Source organism: Theropithecus gelada, chromosome 7a, assembly GCF_003255815.1.
Source record: "Theropithecus gelada isolate Dixy chromosome 7a, Tgel_1.0, whole genome shotgun sequence".
Lineage (NCBI taxonomy): Eukaryota > Metazoa > Chordata > Mammalia > Primates > Cercopithecidae > Theropithecus > Theropithecus gelada.
Window position 1 is genome coordinate 9,265,934 of NC_037674.1, and position 25,476 is coordinate 9,291,409.

The 25,476-nt window shown below is 39.7% G+C and overlaps 2 protein-coding genes across 3 annotated transcripts in view; one reads left to right on the forward strand and one right to left on the reverse strand.

The window, feature by feature from the left end:
• The window catches only part of AVEN (apoptosis and caspase activation inhibitor), a 187,882-nt gene that overhangs the window by 133,510 nt on the left and 28,896 nt on the right, over positions 1 to 25,476 (reverse strand). Inside the window, exon 2 of the mRNA XM_025390219.1 lies at positions 18,227 to 18,404. Coding sequence (XP_025246004.1) covers positions 18,227 to 18,404 — 178 coding nt within the window. The remainder of the gene's footprint in view (positions 1 to 18,226; positions 18,405 to 25,476) is intronic.
• Positions 1 to 25,476, forward strand: part of CHRM5 (cholinergic receptor muscarinic 5) — a 99,667-nt gene that overhangs the window by 20,361 nt on the left and 53,830 nt on the right. The window lies entirely within an intron of this gene.

The window sequence follows — 25,476 nt, forward strand, 5'->3', positions numbered from 1 at the left end:
TCAAGTGCAAAAGATTCCAACTTTGAAGTCAGGCATACTTAAAATCGAATCCTGATTCTGCTACCTAAGAGATATGAGAATTTTGTACAAATTGTTGAACTTTATTTCTAAGGCTTAGTTTCAACATGTATAGAAGAGAGATAATGAAATCTACCCTATTAGGTTAAAGTTAGGATTTAATGAAATGGAGAAAGTGCCCACGTAACACATCTCACACAGAGCCTGCACCTGGTAGGTTTCAGGAAATGACAGCACTGACGACCACCATCAGCTTGTTAGCTTAAGGTCACCTGCGGCCGCAGCGTCACTAGTGGCCACAGGGCTCATTTACACACACACACTGTGCCTATTAAGCCTAACCCTTCTGAGGACACTGAGTGTGCTCGCTTAACACACAGGTAAAAAACACTGTAGAATTATCGCAAAATTAAAAGCCAAGAGAACAGAATTACAGGGTTGAAAAAACTCCTTAATAAATAACCTTACTCTATCCCATGCAGCAAGAAGGACCATTGTTGAACCCATTTCCATTAAATGAAACCAAACCCATTTTGAAAGTTTTTCAGTAAAGGTGATTTCCCAACTCTCCCTTGGATGCCCCGTTAACACTCATAACACAAATGGCTAATCTAAATCCCCTGCATTTTAGTTTAAGTAGATTTGATTTTTTTTTTCCTTTGTCTTTACAGCTTGGAAAACACAAATTATTAAACCATTTCTCAGACTTATTTTGCTTAGCATCCTAAACCTTTCATCATACATCCTGTTTTTCTTATTTTTAATCATCTTTCAAGTTCCCTATATCACCTCTATAGTTGCAGAAGTTAAAATAGTTGAACAAATCACATACACACACAAAAAAAAAGCTACATAAAAGAGAAAATGAGTTAATGGTTATTTGTTTTATTTTTCTAATTACATATATATGTTAGTACGATGCTTGGATATTTTAATGACAGCCTCATGTTAATGACCTAATTTTAAATGTGACCCACAGTATATTCCAACCCAACAATTTGCTTCTCTTCACCTAAAAAGTAATTCGTAGCTTTTGTATAGAAGTTTATAATTTGTAAAATAATTCCACATGATCTTCACAACTATCCCTAGATGGAAGCAAGGAGATATTATTTCTAACAGTTGGTTTTGTTTGGAGTTAAAAAAGGTTCTAAGACAACCAAAACCAAAACCAAAACTAAGATCCCCTGACACCCACCAAGTGTTCCTTCTGTTCTACTACCTAAACCTAAACACATACGCTACACCTCAGGTACACTACTGAAAAGATGCCTTTCCTACCACAATACTAATGCTACAGCTGTCCCTTTTCATAGTCTCTGAACTCATGTTTCACGCGTTTTTAGAAGAGGTTCTACCCTGATTTTAAGGACTTTATCAAAAATAACCTTTTATTATCTTTCTAGAGCGAGTAAAGAGAATTCGTCAACTCCAATTAAATATGACATTGATCAGAAGCACTTATTTGCTCTCCTTCCCAAAACCCACCTAAAATAATCTTAATTTTTTTAAGGAGAGTTATGAGTCCAGAAGATAATCATACACCATTAATGACAGACTGGATTAAGAAAATGTAGCACATATACACCATGGAATACTATGCAGCCATAAAAAAGGATGAGTTCATGTCCTTTGTAGGGACATGGATGCAGCTGGAAACCATCATTCTCAGCAAACTGTTGTAAGAACAGAAAACCAAACACCGCATGTTCTCACTCATAGGTGGGAATTGAACAATGAGATCACTTGGACACGGGAAGGGGAACATCACACACTGGGGCCTGTTGTGGGGTGGGGGGAGGGGGGAGGGATAGCATTAGGAGATATACCTAATGTAAATGATGAGTTAATGGGTGCAGCACACCAACATGGCACATGTATACATATGTAACAAACCTGCACGTTGTGCACATGTACCCTAGAACTTAAAATATAATAAAAAAGAAAAAAGATAATCATACAAAGAAGAGACAATAGCACTTGAGAGGGATACACTAGATGCTATTAGAACGTGGTACCCAGATGAGGCCGGGCACAGTGGCTCACACCTCTAATCCCAGCACTTTGGGAGGCCAAAGAAGGAGGATCACTTGAAGTCAGGAGTTGAGACCAGCCTGGCCAACATGGTGAAACCCCGTCTCTACTAAAAATATACAAAATTAGCCAGGCGTGGTGGTGGGCGCCTGTAATCCCAGCTACTCGGGAGGCTGAGGCAGGAGAATCACTTGAACCCGGAGGGCAGAGGGTTGCAGTAAGCCGAGATTGCACCATTACAATCCAGCCTGGGTAACAGGGTGAGACTCCGTCTCAAAAAACAAAAAAACAAAACAAAACAAAAATTAGCCGGGCATTGTGGTGCGTGCCTATAGTCCCAGCTACTCAGGAGGCTAAGGCAAAAGAATTGCTTGAACCTGGGAGGCGGAGGTGGCAGTGAGCCGCCAAGATCATGCCACTGCCCTCCAGCATGGGCGACAGAGTGAGACCCTGTCTGAAAAAAAAAAAAACAAAAAGAAAACAATGTAGTACCCAGATGATCTGATGATGCAGCCAGTTGTCTAACTGAAGAGTAACTGGAATACAAGTCATTTGGTAACCAGAAGAGTATCTGGAATACAAGTTAAACTCAAAAAAGAGTCACTAATGTTCTCTCATTAAGCTAAGTCCAGTATAACTAGTTTAAATTATCTAATAATAAAAGTAAACAGGCCGGGCGCGGTGGCTCAAGCCTGTAATCCCAGCACTTTGGGAGGCCGAGACGGGCGGATCACGAGGTCAGGAGATCGAGACCATCCTGGCTAACCTGGTGAAACCCCGTCTCTACTAAAAAATACAAAAAACTAGCCGGGCGAGGTGGCGGGCGCCTGTAGTCCCAGCTACTCGGGAGGCTGAGGCAGGAGAATGGCGTGAGCCCGGGAGGCGGAGCTTGCAGTGAGCTGAGATCTGGCCACTGCACTCCAGCCTGGGCGACAGAGCGAGACTCCGTCTCAAAAAAAAAAAAAAAAAAAAAGTAAACATTCAGTCCTTCATGTGAACTTGAGAGTACAGTCTCTGCTAGCGATCCTATGGCTCGGCTCTGGGGGCCTGGGACCAGAAAGATAACCACAGCAGCCAAAAATGGTGATAGTGAAAACAATGGCTGCTTTGGGGACTGAAACCTACCACCATCAAATCAAGTATTATGTTGATGACTTTAATTTGCCATAAGACAAATTTTTTAGAGGAACAGACTAAATTGGATGAAAGCTGGATACCTCTGGAAATAACAAAATTCAACAGGTTAAATTACCTAACAACAGATTTTAATATAACAGAAGCACTGAACAAATCAAAGGCAGAACTAATGAAAATACAGATAAAACTAAAATTGGAAGATTTCCAAACAAACCTCCCTCTGATTAGTACAAAATGTCTCTCTGGCAACTGATAAGTATAGAAAAAAATAATGTAAAACCAGATCCATTCATATGAAAGGCTTCCCAATGGATGCAACCCCTGATGACATAATTCTTTTATGTCTAATCTTTTAAAGATTAGAAGATAAAGGTCAAGCACTAAATATTCAAATGAGAAAAACATTACACAAAGCATTTAAGCAATCAACATTTGCAGTGTCTGATACTATTAAATTCAACAAAAAGTTTATAGAGACCCCGGCCCTGAACCCTGGTACAAGAACACAGACTTTCTAATACTTTTCAAGGAGGATTATTTTGCAAAAAAAGAATGAAGCAAAACAAAGTATACACTAAATTCAGAGCGAAGCAAGAGCAAGAAGAAAAATGGAAGTGCTGCAAAGGATAAAATGCCTGAGAGGATGGATACCCCATTTACCATGATGTGATTATTACGCATTGCACACCTGTACCAAAATATCCCATATACCCAGTAAATGCATATACCTACTATGGACCCACAAAAATAAACTTAAAAAAAAAAAAAAAAAGAAGTGCTGAGGATGCTCAAATGAAATGTCTAGATTAGATGTTTGCTGAAATTTTGGGGTGACTTAGATAATCTGACCTGTAGAAAGCACCCACATATCCCTTTCTCAAATCATGGGGAAATAAAATGGATACACTTTAGTAGTAGAGCAAAAGAGAGATTAATTCTATTTAAGAAAAAAGCTAAAGAAATACTAAATAAAGCAGAAGCAGCCAGTAATTGTAACCTATGACTAAGAAACAAGGAAGCGATGTGGAAAGTACTAGACGGAAAGGTAGAAAAAGAAACACTGAAAAAAACTCATGTAAAATCACCAAGAATCCCTAAACAAATGAGACTCAAAAGGTCATAGATTTAAAGGAAAAGGAAACGGAAATAAAGCTGCCTAGGCTGGATCTGCTAAAGGAAATATACAACTTCAGGGCAGGAAAATGAAAGTTCAGGATGATGAAAATGATGCAGCTGGAGCAGTAAAAACAAACAATTGTCTCAAAACAACAGAAAACACAAAATGGTGCTGGAGACTAGCAGTTTAGCACACAAATTCTGCTTGTATCTTTTGAAGGTTTTTAAAAAGAAAATCAAATTAGGCCCAATATTCAACATTCAGCTATAAGGAAAGGTTTTTTTGTTGTTGGAGTTTCCCTTTTTTCCTTTTTTTTTTTTTTTTTTTGGTTATCCAGTTGAAAATTTTTTTAGCCTTGTTAGCCAAAACAAACAAAAAAATTTTTTAATGTATAGTTCTGCTTGTGTTATTTCAAATGTTTTAAAATATCAAAGGGAAGAATCTTCTACTATATTGCCGTTGTAATATGAGACTGTATTAGTACAAACTATATACCATACAAGAAGAGGGGGAAAAGGAACTGCATCAATGAGGACAAATAAAACTGTCTTGTTGCCTCATGGAAAGAAAAGATTTGAGATTTAATTTAAAAGTACAGGCTGCTAGAGTAATATCCTTTCTTTTCCCTTCAGTCTAATTGTTGACACAAGGATACAGAGGAGGGAAGAAATTCAAATGTCATTACAATTAAAATTTCCTACCCAAAACAGCTTTTCATCAAATTAAATTGAAGAAAATATAGAATAGTTTTAAGCAAAAATATGCAGAGTCAACAACTATACTGACCAAACTGCAGTCTGGTTATTTTGTTTTTATTTGCATCTCTAAAAATAGTGTTTATAGACTTGCACATAATATTTTTCCCCCTGTTTATCTTGAATATTGATCCAGTGCATTCTGGTCACGCTGTTAAACATTTTTCTAACTCTGGCTATCTGTGACATCTTGAAAGGAATAGACAATGCATATGGCATGAATTCAATGATTCGACTTTTGGGGGAAAAAAGTGAAGGGCAGAAGAAATTTCTCATAGATCTGACTTTTTACGTTTCAAGGTAAGAATACGGTGCCATTTTCAAAGCTCTTGAAATGTAACTTGGAACTGCAAGAATACTGCTCAAAAAGAAAAGCCAAAGGTATGATTATCTCTTTCAGAGACTTACAGAAAGAGTTCTACAAAGATACCTAAAGACTCATAGTCCTACCAGAAAAAGTATGACTTTGAACAACCGTCCCCTTTCCCATATCCACCACTAATACAAATGAGGGTGTCACTGTCCATGGCCAGAAACAAACAGAGCAGGCAGTGCCTGTGTGGCATAAGTGGAAGGAAGCAGGCTGGAAAGGGCTGCCTCTCCAAAAATGGTTCCCACCTCTATGGTGGTAACAGAAATTTTACCATTAGAAATTTGCTTTTAAAGATTTTTATTTCTTTTATAAAGAGATCAGACCGGGCACGGTGGCTCAAGCCTGTAATCCCAGCACTTTGGGAGGCCGAGACGGGCGGATCACGAGGTCTGGAGATCGAGACCATCCTGGCTAACACGGTGAAACCCCGTCTCTACTAAAAAAATACAAAAAACTAGCCGGGCAAGGTGGCGGGCACCTGTAGTCCCAGCTACTTGGGAGACTGAGGCAGGAGAATGGCGTAAACCTGGGAGGCGGAGTTTGCAGTGAGCTGAGATCCGGCCACTGCAGTCCAGCCTGGGCGACAGAGCAAGACTCCGTCTCAAAAAAAAAAAAAAAAAAGAGATCTGTAAAATAAAAAAAAACTGATAATACATATGAGCTTAAAGAATAATTATTAAACGAACATAAATGATCATCATCCAGGACAGGAAATAGAATACTGCCACCACCACACCTGCTATCTGGCCCTCCTCATCTCCCCACTAGAGGTGACCGCAATCCTGATATCTGGAATAATCATTTCCTTGATTGTCACTTTAATATTTAAATACACATCCCTAAAAAATTAGGTTTTTTTCTTGTGTTTGAACTTTACATAAATAGAATCATACTAAAGAATTCTGTGGGCATGTTTCTTTTACTTCATGCTATGTTGAAAAGATTCATCCACTTATTTAAGTATTCATTCCACTGTTAATGAATATTTGTATTGCTTCCATCTGAGGCACTTCTGAACATACAGCTGTGAATATTCGTGCTAGAGTTTCTCTAGAGCAGGGGGTCCCCATCCCCCAGACCGTGGATCAGTACCGATCTGTGGCCTGTTAGGAACCGGGCTGCATAGCAGGAGGCGAGTGGTGGGCAAGTGAGCGAAGATTCTTCTCTATTTACAGCCACCCCCCACTGCTTGCCTTACGGCCTGAGCTCCGCCTCCTGTCAGATCAGCAGCAGCATTAGATTCTCATAGGAGCCAAACCCTATTGTGAACTGCGCATGCGAGGGATCCAGGTTGCACGCAAGCTCCTTATGAGAATCTAATGCCTGATCATTTGTCACTGTCTCCCATCATTCCCAGATGGGACCATCCAGTTGCAAGAAAACAAGCTTAGGACTCCCATTGATTCTACATTATGGTGAGTTGTATAATTATTTCACCATATATCACAATGTAATAATAATAGAAAGAAAGCACACAATAAATGTAACGTGCTTGAATCACCCTGAAACCATCATCCCCACCCCAGTCTGTGGAAAAACTGTCTTCTACAAAACCGGTCCCTGGTGCCAAAAAGGTTGGGGACCTCTGCTCTAGAGTATCCTGTAAGGGTGAAAGTGCTAGATCTTCAGTTTTATCAGAAAATGGCAAACTATCTTCCAAAGTGAGCATCAACATATACATACACTGTGTGTGAAACAGAAATTCACTTTTTAACTACCAGTCTTCAAACGTTCACTGTTACCATGGAAATCTACTTAGAGAATATATGTTAAGCTGTATTCGCTACTCTTAGATAAAGGTCTATATTCTCTACTCTTAGATAAAGGCCTATCTTCCAAATAACATCTGAGAATTGGACCAGAGGTCCAGCTAATTTGGGAAGAAAAAATAACATACAGGCAACCCCACTTATTGGTGGACTTAACCAACCACAGATCAAAAATATTTTTAAAAAATAAAAAATAACAATACTGGCCAGGCACAGTGGTTCACACCTGTCATCTCAGCACTTTCGGAGGCCAAAGTGGGAGGATCACTTGAGACCAGCAGTTCAAGACCAGCCTAAGCAACATAGCAAGCTCCTGTCTCTATAAAAAAATGAAGAAATCAGCCAGGCGTGGGCGGCACACATCTATAGTCCTAACTACTAAGGAGGCTGGGGCAGGAGGATCGCTTGAGCCCAGGAGGTCGAGGCTGCAGCGAGCTATGATCATGCCATTGCACTCCAGCCTGGGTGACAGAGGAAGACCCTGTCTCTCTAAAAATAAATGAATAAAGAAAATTATATTAAAATAACAATACAACAATAAAAATACAAATAAAAAATAATACAGTATAACTTTACATAGCACTTACATTGCATTAGATATTACAAGTGATTTAAAGATGATTTAAAGTATATAAAGGAAGATATCTATACTTTTTGCATAGGTTATATTAAAATATTGTGCCATTTTATATCAGAGACTTGAGTATTCCTAGATTTTGGTATCCACAGGCGTCCTGAAACCATCCCTCTTGGATACCAAGGGAAAACTTTTGAGTCCTTAAGTCCTCAAAAGTGATTGCAACAAAACCAAAAATTGACAGGTGAGACTTAATTAAACTAAAGAGTTTCTGCTCAGCAAAAAACAAAACAAAACAAAAAAAACTATCAACAGTATAAACAGACAATCTATAGAATGAGAGAAAATATTAGAAAACTATGTAATCTGACAAAGGTCTAATAATGTATAAGGAACTTCAACAGCTGAACAAGTAAAAAACAACCCCATTTTAAAATGGGCAAAAGACATGAAGAAACACTTCTCAAAAGATGACATACAAGTAGCCAACTAACATATGAAAAAATGCCCAATATCACTAATCATCAGAGAAATGCAAATCAAAACCACAATGAGATATCATGTCACATCACGCAGAATGGCTATTACTAAAATGTCAAAAAAAAAAAAAAAGAAAGAAAGAAAGAAAAAAACAGATGCTGATGAGGCTGCGGAGAAAAGGGAATGTTTACATACTGTTGGTAGGAATGGAAATTAGTTCAGCCACTGTAGAAAGCTGTTTGGAGGTTTCTCAAAGAACTGAAAACAGAACTACCATTCGACCTAGCAATCCCATTACCGGGTATATATCCAAAAGAAAAGAAATCTTTCTACCAAGAAGACATATGCAAGTGGATGTTCATTGCAGCACTTTTCACAAGAGCAAAGACATGGAATCAACCTAGGTGCCCATCAGTAGTGCACTGGATACAGAAAATGTGGTACATACACATCTCGGAATACTATGTGGCGATAATCACATCCTTTGCAGCAACATGGATGCAGCTGGAGGCCATTAGCCTAAGCAAACTAACACCAGAACAGAAAACTAAAGACTGCACCTTCTCACTTATAAGTGGAAGCTAAACACTGGGTACTATGGACATAAAGATGGCAACAATAAACACTGAGAAATACTAGAGAGGGGAGAGAGAGTAGGCAAGGGTTGAAAAACTAACTATTAAGTACTATGCTTAGTACCTGGGTGACAGGATCCATTGTATCCCAAACCTCTGCATCAGCATCATGCAATAAACCCAGGTAACAAACCTGAACATGTACTCCCTGAATCCAGAATAAAAATTGAAATTATTTTTTTAAAAAGATGAATACAGAAAGAAAGAAAGAGAGAAAGAGAGAGAGAGAAAGAAAGAGAGAGAGAGAGAGAAAAATAAAGAAAGAAAGAAAGAAAGAAAGAAAGAAAGAAAGAAAGAAAGAAAGAAAGAAAGAAAGAAAACGAACGAAAGAAACGAACGAAAGAACGAACGAAAGAAAAGCATAGAGCCTTTGTCTGAGAAACCAAATCTGGATTACATCTCACTGTGATGACAGTGGCCATCCTTCAGGGCACGTGGCAAACAAACACTGAGATAGAAGAGAAAAACAGATGAACAATGATAGATGGAAACAACTACAAGTAAGAGAAAGGGGGGAAACACTTATTTTTATTACTTAACCTAAGACCACTGACTTTTAAATTCTTTGAGACTCAGAACCACACTTGCATTCAATAAAGGACTCAACAATCAAGGATATTATACCCAAGAACTTTTAATTTCTCCGAAAAATATAAATAAATTCTGTTAACAACCAATGCTATTTATGTCTAGCATTCAAGGAACAAAGAAATTTGACTTCACTGAATACAGATAACTAAGGTTCTATTAGCAAAAAAATTCAATAAATACTAAAAGTAGGCACCATGTTTACATATTAAGCAGAACTCAAATCCGTGGTAAATTTAAGATAAGACGCTGGCATCATCAAATCAAGCACGGTTACTTCTATTCTTGCTCTTCCTACATGGAGAAACAGGATTGCCCAAGGGTAGACAGAGTCATGACAGAAGTAGATTCAAATCCACATTTCTTTGAGTTGGTGGCCTGTATTCCTTACACTAAACCACACTGTCAAAAGAAAACTATCACATCACAGGCCAAACTTCAATGTTCAGTATCAAAATCAAAATTTTAAAGGTTGATAAATTGCTCCTAATTTCACTACTTTGGTACATAATAGAGAAATTATATACTCATAAAGAAACACAGAAAATGGAAACCAAAAGGGTATATACTGTTTAGAAGACTGAAGTACACGGTAATTATGTTACCTCTCTCCACCAATCTAAAATGGTTGCAAAAGAATGTATGACGGGCGCAGTGGCTCACGCCTGTAATCCCAGCACTTTGGGAGGCCAAGGCGGGCGGATCACAAGGTCAGGAGATTGAGACCACGGTGAAACCCCGCCTCTACTAAAAATACAAAAAAAAAATTAGCCAGGCACGGTGGTGGGCACCTGTAGTCCCAGCTACTCAGGAGGCTCAAGAAGGAGAATGGCGTGAACCCGGGAGGCGGAGCTTGCAGTGAGCCGAGATCGCGCCACTGCACCCCAGCCTGGGCGACAGAGTGAGACTCCGTCTCAAAAAAAAAAAAAAAAAAAGAATGTAGCAAACGATTTTGTGACCCAGCTCCTGCTCAGTCCCATCGCTGTCCCCAGTCTCTCCAGGGAGTAAGGGATTCCCCGTCTGTGAACTGTGCAGAGCGTGTGAAGAAACTCACCATCTCAAGACATTTTTTCGAAGTTACTGAAATGATTAAATGAATCAGATACTTCAGACCACTCCAAATTGCAGGTCATAAGCCATTAGTAGGTCATTATATCATTTAGGTTTTTAAAATGCTGCTGCAGCTCCCAGCATGACTGACACAGAAGATGGTGATTTCTGCATTCCCAACTGAGGTACCTAGTTCATCTCACTGGGACTGCTTGGACAGTGGGTGCACCCCACGGAGGGCAAGCTGAAGCAGGTCGAGACATCAACTCACGCCGGAAGTGCAAGGGGTCAGCGGATTTCCCTTTCCTAGCCAAGGGAAGCCGTGACAGGCTATACCTGGAAAATCGGGACGCTCCCAACCAAATACTGCACTCTTCCAACAGTCTTAGCAAATGGCACACCAGGAGATTACATCCTGCGCCTGGTTCGGTGTGTCCCACGCCCATGGAGCCTTGCTTACTGCCAGCGCAGCAGTCTGAGACAGACCTGCGAGGCAGCAGTCTGGCAGGGGGAGGGGCGTCTGCCATTGCTGAGGCTTGAGTAGGTAAACATGGTGGCTGGGGAAGTTCATATTGGGCGGAGGCCACCACAGCTCTGAAAGGCTTCCTGCCTCTGTAGACCCCACCCCTGGGGGCAGGGCATAGCTGAACAAACAGCAGCAGAAACTTCTGCAGACTTAAACGTCCCTGTCTGACAGCTCTGAAGAGAAGTGTGGTTCTCCAAGCATGGTGTTTGAGCTCTGAGAATGGACAGACTGCTTCCTCAAGTGGGTCCCTGACCCCCGTGTAGCCTGACTGTGAGAAACCTCCCAGTAGGGGCCGACAGACACTTCATACAGGCGGGTGCCCCTCTGAGATGAAGCTTCCAGAGGAAGAATCAGGCAGCAATATTTGCTGTTCTGCAGCCTCCGCTGGTGATAACCCAGGCAAACATGGTCTGGAGTGGACCTCCAGCAAACTCCAACAGACCTGCAGCTGAGCAGCTGAGGGACCTCTTAGAAGGAAAACTAACAAACAGAAAGGACTAGCATCAACATCAACAAAAAGGACATCCACACCAAAATCCTATCTGTACGTCACCAACATCAAAGACCAAAGGCAGATAAAACCACAAAGATGGGGAGAAACCAGAGAAGAAAAGCTGAAAATTCTAAGAACCAGAGCGCCCCTTCTCCTTCAAAAGATCGCAGCTCCTTGCCAGCAACAGAACAAAGCTGGACAGAGAATGACTTGGACGAGCTGACAGAAGTAGGCTTTGGAAGGCTGGTAATAACAAACTTCTCTGAGCTAAAGGAGGATGTTTGAACCCATCACAAGGAAGCTAAAAAGCTTGAAAAAAGATTACACGAATGGCTAACTAGAATAAACAGCATAGAGAAGACCTTAAATTACCCAATGGAGCTGAAAACCATGGCAGGAGAATGTAGCAAACAATAACATGTAACACTCTTCAGGAAAAAAAAGCTAAATTAGAACTTTTATAAGAAAATATAGGAGAACATCTTTAACCTTGGGGGAAAGATGGATTTCTCAAGGCCATAAAACACCATGAACAGTAGGCTAGAAAATTGATAAATTCAACTAAAATTTAAAACAATGCACTGAAAGACACCACTATAGAAGTGAATCTCATATCAGGAGACACCTGCAAACACAAATATCAAAAGGTAAGTGTCAAGATTACATCTTTTTTAACCCACAAATCAATAAGAAACAAAATAGCCAAATGGTCAAAGAATGTGAACAAGCAGTTCACAAAGAAAGCAGGCACCACAAATACAAAGATGTTCAATGTCAGCAACAACTAAGGAAATGTAAACTAAAACCTCCAAGGATGAGGTCTCCACACCACCTCACAGCCAGGCACGCCCATATTTTTATATAAGACTCTATCATTACCATCATCTGCAACCCCCTGCCCCATCAAATCTCAACGTGAAACATTCTAATCTACAGCCACCACTTCCCACCTCTCCAACTCACACTTTCTCAAGAAGGTCAATAATCCTTCTGCCCAGAAGAATCTGCAGTCCTGTGATCCCACGATCTTTTTACTGCCCCTCATCTTCCCCCATATCTTCACTTATTTCCTTATCCCACTTAAATTCATGTCAATCATTCTAATCATCTCCTTTTCCCTCTCTCATTTCATTGCATTTGCTCTGCTAAACTATAATCATGATTAAGTCCTACCCTTCTGTCCGGTCTTTCTGGGCCTGCACCCATACAGCACAATATGAGTCGGGGAAAAGTATACCTGTTCTCACCTTAAATTTATGAATACCAAATTCATGTGGGCCCCTATTGTCACCCAACATCTATACCGCATTTTCCTATTTGGAAAATAGGAAACCATACTTTCTCACTTCCCCAACAACTATTTCTTACCTTCTACTTCCAGTACCTCCTCCACAACACTTATCCATGGTTTTCTTAGACCACTTCCTCAAGCCCCTGTGACATCTACCCATCTACACATATCTATGCCCATATATTCTGCCTTTCCTCCAATTACAGTTGGAAAACTGCCCAAGCCCCATCAATGGGCCATCCCTCCACCTACACAATAGATCCTATCAAGCTCATAATCTACTAAAGAACATAGATCCAGGAATACTCACCCCTCCCCATATTATTTTCGTCCTCTTTTCTGGATCTATCATCAAGTAAACATGTAGTTATTTCTCCCACCTTTAAAAAATGTCTTAACTGGCCAAGCACAGTGGCTGATATCTGTAATCCCAGGACTTTGGGAGGCCAAGGCAGGATTGTTTGAGCCCAGGAATTCGAGACCAGCCTAAGCAACATAACAAGACCCTGTCGCTACAAAAGAAATGCCGAAAAAAGAAAAAATTAGAAAGTGTTAACCCACTTCTCCCACCAGCCCATTATTCTCCTTTCCTTTATAACAAAACTCCTTAAAATTAAGTCATTTATACCTGCTGTCTCAAACGTCTCCTCCCACATTCTTTTTAAAGGCAAGAAAATTTATCCCACCACTCCCACAAAACTGCACTTGTGAAGATCACCAATAACCTTCCTGTTGTTAAATTTAACAGTCAATTCTTCATTGTCATCAACTGCATTTGATACAGATCTCTCCTCCTGCTTCAAAACACTTAAAGACACTACACTCTCCTGGTTCTTTCTTCTACCACTCATGCTCAGTCTCCTTTGCTGTTTTCTTCTCTTTACCCTAAACTGTAGACACTGTGGTCCCTGGGAATCAGTACTTCTCTAGGTAATAACTCCCCTGGTCATCTCATACATTCTCATGACTTCAAATATCATCTATAGGCTGGCATCACCCAAATGTATTATTGCCAGCCCAGGCCTGGATCCTGAACCCCACATTCCTCTATCCAGCAGCCTGCTCCATGCCGCCTATTAGATGTTGTGCCGGGTCTCTTCCATGTGCCAATGCAGATTTATCCCCCACCCTTCTCCATCCTGTTCTGCCCTAGAAGGTTGACCAGTATGGACTACAACTTCCCTTGTCTTCTGGCTCCCAGTAGGTTAGGCTTATGGAAGCCTTGGCAGAGACAGGAAGAGAATGTTTATTCCTCTGACTCTCTCAGTGTGGGGTCATCTTCACTGGCTGAGTCCCCTCACTGAAGGTGATTCCTCCCAAGGCCAACTCTCTCTGACTCTCTTCAAATTTCCAGTAACTAGGGTGGTACCATCTCTGCTGCTACTTGCCCTCTCAACTCAGCACTACCTCAGTGCTTTCATTATACTCTACATATACCTTTGTAAATAATTCCTTTGTCAAAATGTTCAACTGGCCGGGTGCGGTGGCTCACACCTGTAATCCCAGCACTTTGGGAGGCCGAGACGGGCAGATCACAAGGTCAGGAGATCGAGACCATCCTGGCTAACAAGGTGAAACCCCGTCTCTACTAAAAATACAAAAATTAGCTAGGTGCGGTGGCGGGCGCCTGTAGTCCCAGCTACTCGGGAGGCTGAGGCAGGAGAATGGTGTAAACCCGGGAGGCGGAGCTTGCAGTGAGCTGAGATCCGGCCACGGCACTCCAGCCTAGGCGACAGAGCAAGACTCCGTCTCAAAAAAAAAGAAAAAAAATGTTCAATTATATTGAGTGTGCCAGCCATTTCTTAAGGAATTCTGACTGCAACAGGTATCTAAGTGACATCTCAATTTTAATACATGCAACAATGAGTACCTCCTATAACTTACACACCTCAGTTAAGGGCAACTCCCTTATTCTCGCTGTTCAGACCAAAAACCTAGTGTCATCCTTACATATCTTTTTATCTCATACCCAATATTTGCAAGTGTTCTCTGCTCTTCCCTCTACATAGATCTAGAACCCAGGCACTTTTCACCACCTCCACTGCTCTCCTCTGGACCCAGCAACCACCACCACTGCTCACCTGGATTATTATTAGTGGCTTCCTAACTAGTCTATCTGCTATCAGTAGTAGCAGTGGCTTCCTAACTAGTCTACCTGCTCCCCTCTTGCCAGTCTTCAGTTCCTTCCAACACAGCAAAATGATCCTGTTAACACAGGAGTAAAATTATATCACTCTTCTCTTCAAACCCTCCACTGGTTTTTCATCTCACTCAGAACAAAAGAAAACATCTTTACAATGACCTACAATACTATGAGATCTGGCTGGATAATGCCTTTCCAACCCCATCGCATACTTGCTCACTTTGCTTCGGCGGCCACACTGGCCTTCCTTGTGATTCCCTGTCCTCCTAATCTCAAAGCCTTTGAGCTTGCTATTCCCTTTGCCTGGGACACTTTTCCCACAGATATCCTCACTTGCTCCCTCACCCTCCTCAGATCTTTGCTTAAATGTTATCTTCTCAGTAAGACCCCAGGCTACTTCTAAAACTAGTAACAGCCCTTCCTCATTTTATTTCTATTCTAAGCAATTATAGCATTTAACATTTTATATATTCTTCTTGTTTGTCTCTACCCTGTAGAAAGTCAACTCTGTGAGGCAGGCGTTTATATCTGTTCTGTTCACCACTCTATGCCCAGCCTCTAAGCCAATAGCTGAAACAATGGGTACTTAAATATCTATTGAATTAACTATGCTAGATACCATTCAGTCAACTGGTCACAATTTAAAAGTCCAACAGTACTATGTATTTGCAGAGATACTGAACACTAGGAACTCTAGCTCATCTTTACTGTGGAAAGCAATTTGGCAATATCTAGAAAAGTTTATGACTGCACACCTAAGGAACCAGCAATATTTTTTCTCAGTTGTATATTTATTTATACCAACAAGGATAGTACACTAGGAAGCAGAATCGTTTCAAGGAGTATGGTCAGCTTACCTAGAGAACACTACATACTGCAGAATTTTTATTATCAGAGAATGAAGTTGAGCTCTCGAAAGTAAACCAATATAGCACCAAAACACTGAGTGTGAAAAAAGCATGGAAGCTCTTCTCAGTCTTATTCTATCATGAGAAGAAACTGATAAATCAGCAACAGAGTGGGAAAGAAACGTAGGCACATATCAAAAGACAGAGTTTTTTGGCAATCACCAAAAAAACCGATCACAGATAAACAAGCTACTTCAGAAGAAATCAGTAAGCAAAGACGCTACAAGAAAAATACATGGGAGACTCAATCCATGCCAGGTTTTCAATTATGAATAAAATGCTAAAATAAATAACCAAAATCATAAACCAGAGGACAGGCCTGCTAGGTTGGACAAAAAAAATTTTTTTTTTTTGAGATGGAGTTTTGCTCTTGTTGCCCAGGCTGGAGTGCAGTGGTGCGATCTCGGCTCACTATGACCTCCTCGGTTGAAGCAATTCTCCTGCCTCAGCATCCCTAGTCGCTGGAATTACAGGCGCCTGCCACCACCGCCAGCTAATTTTGTGTATTTTTAGTAGAGACGAGGGTTTCACTATGTTGGCCAGGATGGTCTCGAACTTCTGACCTCAGGCGATCCACCTGCCTCGGCCTCCCAAAGTACTGGGATTACAGATATGAGCCACCGCGCCCAGCCTGGACTAGAATTTTTAACTGCCTTCCAACATTTATGAAGTATCTCTTTTTGACAGATACTAGTAACTGACTACACACTGATTGAATTAAATCTACTTTAGTCCACAAGTTAATTTCATTGCATTGCTTCAATTTTCTCCCCCTACATCTTTTGGCAGAACGGCTGATGAGAATTAAAACCAACCAGCTCATATTTTACCTTCATTCCCCTTCTACCACCTTGAAGAAAAATGCTTATAAACCCGTAATTGGCCAAAATATAGGTACCAAGAGGGAAGCACTCATTTGACAGGAAAAATTATTTAGTCCTTGAACAGTCAATGAGTTGAGAAAAATCCACAAACCTAAAGAAGTTATGCTATTTGAATCATCTATGGTAATGACAAACTGAATCCTGTGCTTCTGACTCACAATTTTATGATGTACTTCTTTCCTGCTCAGAAAAGCATCTTCTATTAAGTTAGAAGAGAATGCATCACTTTATGGTTCTTAGTCTCGTGCAGGCATTCAAAAATACAGGTGGATAAAGAAGAAAGGTAGAACTAAACAGCAACATCAAAGTCATGCGGAAGAAAAAATTCACAACAGTCCCAAAGTATTATTTTTGTTTTACTTCTCTGCTTCTCACATCTGCATCCTCTGTATTTTTTAACCTGGCAATAATTATTTATTAAGGTAATTGCAGATTCACACATAGCTGTAAAGAAATAATACAGAGAGATCTCTTGTACACATTGCCCAGTTTCCCCCAATAACATTTTGCAAAACCATAATATAATATCACAACCAGGAGAGTGACACTGAAACTGATACAATCTGCCAATCTTATTCAAATTTATTCATACTCATTTGTGCACATGTGTGTATATTAAGTTCTATACAGTTTTATCACCTGTGTAGGTTCGTGTAGCTGCCACCACAGTCAAGATACTGAACAGTATCAGCACCCCAGGGATCTGTCATGCTGCCCCTTTATAACCACATCCGCCTCCCACCCTCCCATCCCCAACACCTGGAAATCACTCGTCTATCTTCCACTTATTCTTTAAATTCTTACGCCACACCTTAGTAGGGACCCTGCAGCCATCTGTACACCCAGCACTCCCCCATTATTCCCTGTTACTGCTCTACAGCATCACATCACTGAAGGTGCAATCGATCTTAGATTACAGCTGATCACGGATAGACTGGGTCTTCACTGTATTGACAGAGAAGACTATCCAAAAGCACAATAAAAAACTTGGTGCTCAGTGCATCTGGCTCCAATAAGTGCATATCCACTACTATGCATATGCCCGGCTACTTAAAAAAAAGGAAGAAAAAAGAGAACGTATATTCTAGAAACTTTATCATGCTTCCTATAAATATAAGTAATGTTTCCTCCAATATCAAAGAAAACATTTATTTTTCTCAGACTATCAAATTTACAGCGGCATGGCTCAGCTTTTTCCACTTCTAGGAAGGCTTTTATCTATCGCAAAGACTTTAGTCTTTCTACATCAGTACATGGAAACCCTTACTTCCACTTAACATCATTTTTTTCCCTTACAAGCCATTAGCAACACCGTCCTTTACTTGAATTTAAAATCCAAAGAACAAAGGATACATTGCTAGTTATAAAAGTGGGATTTAAAAATATAAATGCAATGTCTGTGCAAGTTTTAGAGCACTAAGCAGTATGCATGCAACTGGAATTCTTACCTGCAGAGCTGAGGAGGACACTGAAATCTGTTCCCCTCTGGGACTCTCCACTTTCATTATTGACCTCTTTTTCAATATCTTGATATCGATCCCAGTTAGAGACAATCTTTCTTTTAGAATAATTTCCCTGTTCATCATTCTCTTCTCCATAGGTCTCTGCATCGCTGTCATCTTCAATCTGCAACCATTAGAGATAAATCAATAAGTAGGCAGTGGAAATCCTGACCTTAGTAGACTTCCTGTAAAATAAAACAAAAAAGTACATGGGCATATCAATAAAAAGCAATACACCAAGCTGTCTGAAGATATTAAATAGTAAGAGAATCACACTATACCAGAGTGTTCTTTCAGGGTGAACTTTTCAGTAATCATTGAAAAGGAAATCTAGCAAGCAGCTGCCTAAACATTTGTGTAGCTGATGTCTAAAACCTATCCCTGTGTATCCTACAGGGAATTCAGTTTCATCCAGTTAAAAGAATCAAGGCTGTAAGTACCTTAAACTCAAAGGACTTCAGGATGGAAATCAATTCTCCCTTTCAATTTATGGATTTTACAAACGCATTCCATAAATATGTTTATAAGATTTAACTTTTTAGAGCCATTAAAGTATGACATGATTTAAAACTATGTAACTTAAACACACACTCGTAGGAAAACACTATTACATATAGTGAGGGACAATGACTTGTGAAATGGTGTATGAATTTACATGGTACCACATTTACACCTATGATTCCATACTCTAGAATAATGAAAACCATTGCGCATCTAAATTTGTTTTAGTACTTCTTATTAACAACTTGAGTTTGGAATAAATACATGTTATAAACAGAACTATCCAGATAGGGGATTAATGAATGTTCTGAGGTTATATATTGACACAAATCTACTTTTAAATATTGAGAGGAGACAAATTACTGACAAAGTCAAGGCCACTTCTTTTGCCCTTGATAGCCTTCTGTGAGCGCCCTCTCGGGTGTCCTCTTAGCACTCTCCAGGCTCAATGTCTCCAACTTGTCTGTGTCATTTTTCAGGTAGTGTCTGTGTGAGCAACTAGTTGTACACATGTAGACACACACACACATACACAATGCTCCTAGTAAAAAGGTTGCACAAAATCTTAATTCAATAGAGAAGAAAGTGCTTGGGTATACAAAAGTTCCCTGTATTACAACTGACTATGTTGTATAGATTTCTACAAGCTTTAAATAGCAACCCTGCTCAGACGCATTCTAGAGAACAGTTTCCAGTGTTGGGCACTGAAAGGTTAAGACAGCATGCAGAAAGATACACAATGTGAACAATTCTAGAAGATAAGGAGCCCAGTGTCTTCAATAAATAAACTGCAGGGGAAAAAAATGGTAGCAGAGGATGGAGACACCTATAAACCAAATAACTTAAGGCATAACCAGCTGTAATGTAGGGAACTTATTTGTACTCATTTGAACAATCTAGAGGAAATAATGACTATGAGACACCTGGGAAAAAGTAAATAATGACTGGATATTTGATTATATTAAGGAAATACCACTAATTTATTGTTTGTTATAATACTGGTATTGTACTTTTTTTAGTGTTGTTAACTTTTAGATATAAACACTGAACTCTTTATGGATGAAAAGGTAGGACATGTGAGATTTGCTCCAAAATAGTGGGTGGAGAGGAATGGTGGATAGACATGAAATACACTATACTTAATTGGTAATTGCTGAAGCTGGATGATGGGTACATGGAAAATCATATTATTATTCTATCTACTTTTGCATGTATTTAAATTTTTTCATAATAGAATATTAAATTTTTAAAAGAGAGAGAGATGCACATAGAATCTTGTGTCCCAAACATTACAAAATCCTTATCAAGAAAAAAATGAGTAAAATATATTAAAACAACTCATCTGTATAGGATGGGTTGGACTTAAAAAAAATAGTGTGGACTTAAAAAAAAAACAAGCTTTTATTAACACAGAAACAGGACATATGTATTGGAGAAAATTAGGAGGAAAAGACAAGCAAAACTAAAATAAATAAAAACCCCAGATTCCATCACCCACAGAGTACCACTAACCCCTTAGTACACAAATTTCCAGATCTTTTTCTATGTATATATTTATATATACTTCTTTTTGGTCACCAGATTTTTAAAAAATATTCATCTCTCCATTTAATAAATTTCATTTCATGTAACACCCAGGCTATTTCCAAATTTCCCTAACCCAAAAAATGTCCTATACAGCTGTTTTTTCCCAGACAGTATCCAATCTAGGACCAGGAACTGTATCTAATTGTTTATTCCTTAAGTCTCTTTGAATCTAGCACAGTCCCTATTTTTACGACACTGACTTATTGACAAGGCCAGGCCAGGTCTGGCTGCTTCCTCATGGTATTATTTATAGATTTTTTTTTATCTCCAATATTATCTATAAACTAATCTTAAAAATTTAAGTGCTCAATGGAGTCAAGCTAAATATTTTTGGCTAAAATACATCACAGATGGTGCTTTGAACCCTTTGTTACATCACATAAGATGGCTGAACAAACATAAGCACTATATATAATAACTAAGACGGGTCACAGGGTTTGGATAATGAAGTCTGATCCATTCACCCACTGTACAGATATGTCTTCCCTCCTTCATATAGGAAACTGTGCAGTGTTATTCGATCCACTGTAAATTTCTAGTTCTCCGACCATTCACTTAACAAATTTAACACTAGTCAATAATCCTCACCTGAATCAACTTTCATACACTTTCATGAAATAATAGACTAAGTGGCCTTTCAAGATCACTTGCAGCCCTCAAATATCATCATAAGCCTCCCTGTCAAAACAAAAAGATGGCATTCTACATTATGATCTAGGGACTGCAAAGACTGCCTGAAAACTAGAGCATTCCTGCAAGTTTCTGAGAACCAAAAGATGCTGGCAGATGAAAGGTATACAATAGAATCTGCTATGTAAATAACAAATACCAGGAACATTCTGCAGAAAATAGCCTTGGCCCGGCGCGGTGGCTCACGCCTGTAATCCCAGCACTTTGGGAGGCTGAGGCGGGCAGATCACGAGGTCAGTAGATTGAGACCATCCTGGCTAACACAGTGAAACCCCGCCTCTACCAAAACTACAAAAAATTAGCCGGGCGTGGTGGTGGGCGCCTGTACTACCAGCTACTCGGGAGGCTGAGGCAGGAGAATGGCATGAACCTGGGAGGCAGAGCTTGCAGTGAGCTGAGATCATGCCATTGTACCCCAGCCTGGGCGACAGAGTGAGACTCCATCTCAAAAAAAAAAAAAATTAAATAAAAAAAAAATAGCCTTGTAACTGATGAGAATTTGCAGGACAGAACTAGACCTGAAAACACCGGCAGGGTTCTGTTTGGGAAAATTCAATATTTTTTTGTTGGCCCATTGGGTGAACAGAGTCGAGAGAGGCTTCTCCAGTTAGTATAAAACCTATAAAACCTCTGAACATAGCTATAACACATGGCAAAAATGTAAACCTGGGCAAAATAAGTACCTTGATCTAAAAGAGGATTATGATCTGAAACACCTAAGGAATGCAGTGAAACAAGCACCGAAATGGCAAGTGGGAGACCTAGACCAAATTAATGGTCCTGCCAAATGTTTATAATAGGCTGATCCTTGTGCATATGAATGACTCACCAGTCCCCAAATTAGAAGAACTACTGAACAAGGATCTCATTACCCAGACCCAAATGCAGAGACAAACAGAGCTGTCATTAGCCTTCATTCACAAGAGAGTAGTAAGAAGGAATAATAATAAAAAAGTTTAGAAGACATTTGATGTAACTGAAAGATGTATCTTAAAAACTAGAGATTTTATAGGTTCATTGTGCAAAGATCTGAGACAAAATAAAAATATGCAAAGCCTCAATATGGAGAAAAAGAAGAGAGCAAATAAAATACTGATCAGAAAACAAGGTGAAAACTGTAAAGATAAAGGCATCATTTTCATATAAATATCGTTTCAAAATCAGTCTGGTGGTTTTCGCTGTAGTATTTCATACCTGGACAATGGTCACTGGTTGCATTGTTCAGAGATTAACAGGAATCCAATTAGATTAACAAGCTGAAGACCTATTATATAATCAAACCACTGCCGAGCTATTATCTTGTTCAATGACACACACAGACACACAACTCCATTTAAAACAAATTGAGATTCCCAACTAGAAAGAGTAGCTTAATGTTTTGCAGCTTTTCCAATAGGCAAGGGTTGTTTTCACTTCACCTGCTCTGCAGAATGAAAATGAAAAAATGAGATAAAAAAATGAATCAACTTCCTAATAATAAGAATTGTCATGATAACTCTATGTCATTCTCCAAACAGGAGAGCCGACGGCTCCTTACACATACATATGAGCACTGTACAACAGAACATAATTCAGCCAAATTCTCTGCCACTTTCAAACAAGGCATGCTTTCCTTCTAGTGTCCAGTAACATGTTCCTCATTTCCATCTGAGACCTACCCGGAGTCTCCTTTAATGTCCATATTTCTACCAACAGTATCTTCAGGACAACCCAGGCTGCTTCTATCATGCACCTTAAAATTCTTCCAGCTTCTACTCACGACACAATTCCAAAGCCACTTCCACACTTTTAGGTATTTGTTAGAGCAGCACCCCATTTCCCGGTCCCGAGATCTGTATTACTTTCCTACAGCTGTCATAACGAAGTATCACAAATTAGATGGCTTAAAACCACAGAAACGTTTTTCTCTCTCAGTTCTGGAGGCTAGAGGTCTGAAATCTGGGTATTGGTAGAGTTGGCTCTTTCTGGAAGTTCTGAGGGAGAATCTGTTCCATGATGTTCTCCAGCTTCTTAGTGGTTGCTGGCATCCTTAGCATTCCTTCTTTTGCTGTTTTCACGTGGCATTTTCTCCTCTACGGGTGCGTATCTTCTCCATTCTTATAAGGACATGAGTAATACTGGATTAGGGCCCACCTTAATCCAGTAAGACCTTGTTTTATCTTTGATTACCTCTGCAAAGAACCTATTTCCAAGTAAGATCACACTCACAGATACTGCAGATTAGAATTTAAACATATCAAAATTTTTGGAAGACAAAAATCACCTATCACAGGAAAATAAAATAGTCGAAAATAATGGGTGGGCCTGGCACCATGGCTCACTTCTGTAATCCCAGCACTTTAGGAAGCCAAGGCAGAAGGACTGCTTGAGGCCAGGAGTTCGAAACCAGCCTAGGCAACATAGCAAGACCCTATCTCCATGAAAAAGATAAAAATTAGCCAGGTATGGTAGTGTACATCTGTTGTCCCAGCTACTCAGGAGGCTGAGGTGAGAGGATCAGCTGACCCAGGAGTTTGAGGCTGCAGTGAGCTATGATTGCGCCACTGCACTGAAGCCTGGGAGACAGAGCAAGATCCTGTCCCTTAAAAAGAAAAAGTTGATGAAAAATCTTTTTTTTTTTTTTTTTGAGAGACACAGTCTTGCTCTGTCCCCCAGGCTGGAGTGCAGTGGCGCAATCTCAGCTCACTGCAACCTCCGCCTCCCAGGTTCTCCTGCCTCAGCCTCCCAAGCAGCTGGGACCACAGGCGTGTGCCACTATGCCCAGATAATTTTTTGTATTTTTAGTAGAGACGGGGTTTCACCGTGTTAGCCAGGATGGTCTTGATCTCCTGACCTCATGATCTGCCCGCCTTGGCCTCCCAAAGTGCTGGGATTACAGGTATGAGCCACCGCACCTAGCCAATGAAAAACCTTTATACATCCAAGAAGCTCAACGAACTTCTAGTATATATGCAAAGAGAGTCACAGATACATAATTAAAATGCTAAAAGCCCAAAACAAGGATTCTGCAGACCCACTCCGTTTTGTTAAAAATAAAATTAAAACACATACACACACTCATGGAGAAAATACTGAAAATCAAGACAAAAGAAAAAAACAACTCATCACAAGGCAACCCAAAGAAAATTAATGGCTAACTTCTCATCAGAATCAACAGAAGCCAGAAGGCAATAATATAACATATTCAAAGTGTTCCTAGGAAAAAAACTGTCAGCCAAGAATCCTACATACGGAAAAGTTATCTTTCAAAAATGAGGATTAAAAAAAGACATTCCCAGATAAACAAAAAGTAAGAAAATTTGCGATAACAGGCCCACCTTACAAGATACACTAACATAAAGTTCTTCAAGCTAAAACAAGTGGTCCTAAACAGCAATTCAAATCCACGTGAAAAAAACAAAGAGCACCCGTAATTATGTAACTATAAAATATCACATAAATGCCTATTTCTTCTCCTCTCTTCCCTTTACTGATTTTAAAAGCAATTGTATAAAACAACATGTGTATAACTGTATTGCTGGGCCTATAACATAAAGATTTTTTAAAAAACCAATATCCAACTATAGCTGTCTACAGGAGATTCACTTTAGAATTCAAAGATACAAGTAGCAGTAAAAGAAAGAAAAAGGATAAAAAAAAATTCTATGCAAATAGTAAAGAGCTAGCATGACTACATAAATATCAGACAAAATAGACTTTAAAACAAAAATCATTATAAAGACCAAGAAGGCTGTTACATAATAATAAAAAGGTCAATTAAAAAGATATAACAATTGGGCTGGGTACAGTGGTTCATGCCTCTAATCCCAATGCTTTGGGAGGCCGAGGTAGGGAGGATCACTTGAGGTCAGAGAGTTTGAGATCAGCCTGGGCAACATAGAGAGCATTGCTACAAAAATAAAAATAAAAAATTAGCTGGGCGTGGTGGCATGAACCTGTAGTCCCAGCACTTGAGCCCAAGAGTTTGAAGTTACAGTGAGCTATGATCACGCCACTATACTCCAGCCTGGGCAATGGAGTGAAACCCTGTCGCTTAAAAGAAAAAAAAGAAACATAACGATTATGAACATATAAACATATGCTCCTAGGAACAAAGCTCCACAATGTAGGAAGCAAAAACTGACAGAATTGAAGGGAGAATAGAAAGTTTAACAATAATAGTTAGAAACTTCACGACCCTACCTTTAACAATGGATTAGACCAACTAGACAAAAGAACCATATGCTTAACAGAACTAATAAAAAGACTTACTTACGGAAGCTGCCATCCTATTTAACTTACAATCAAGAAACAGTAACTTACATTAATTCATAATCTGCTTCATTTAACTGGCCCACCTATGAACAGTGTATTTGGGCAACCTTATTCATTAAATATCCTCCTACCTTTTCTTACCAAAAATACATACATACATAAAA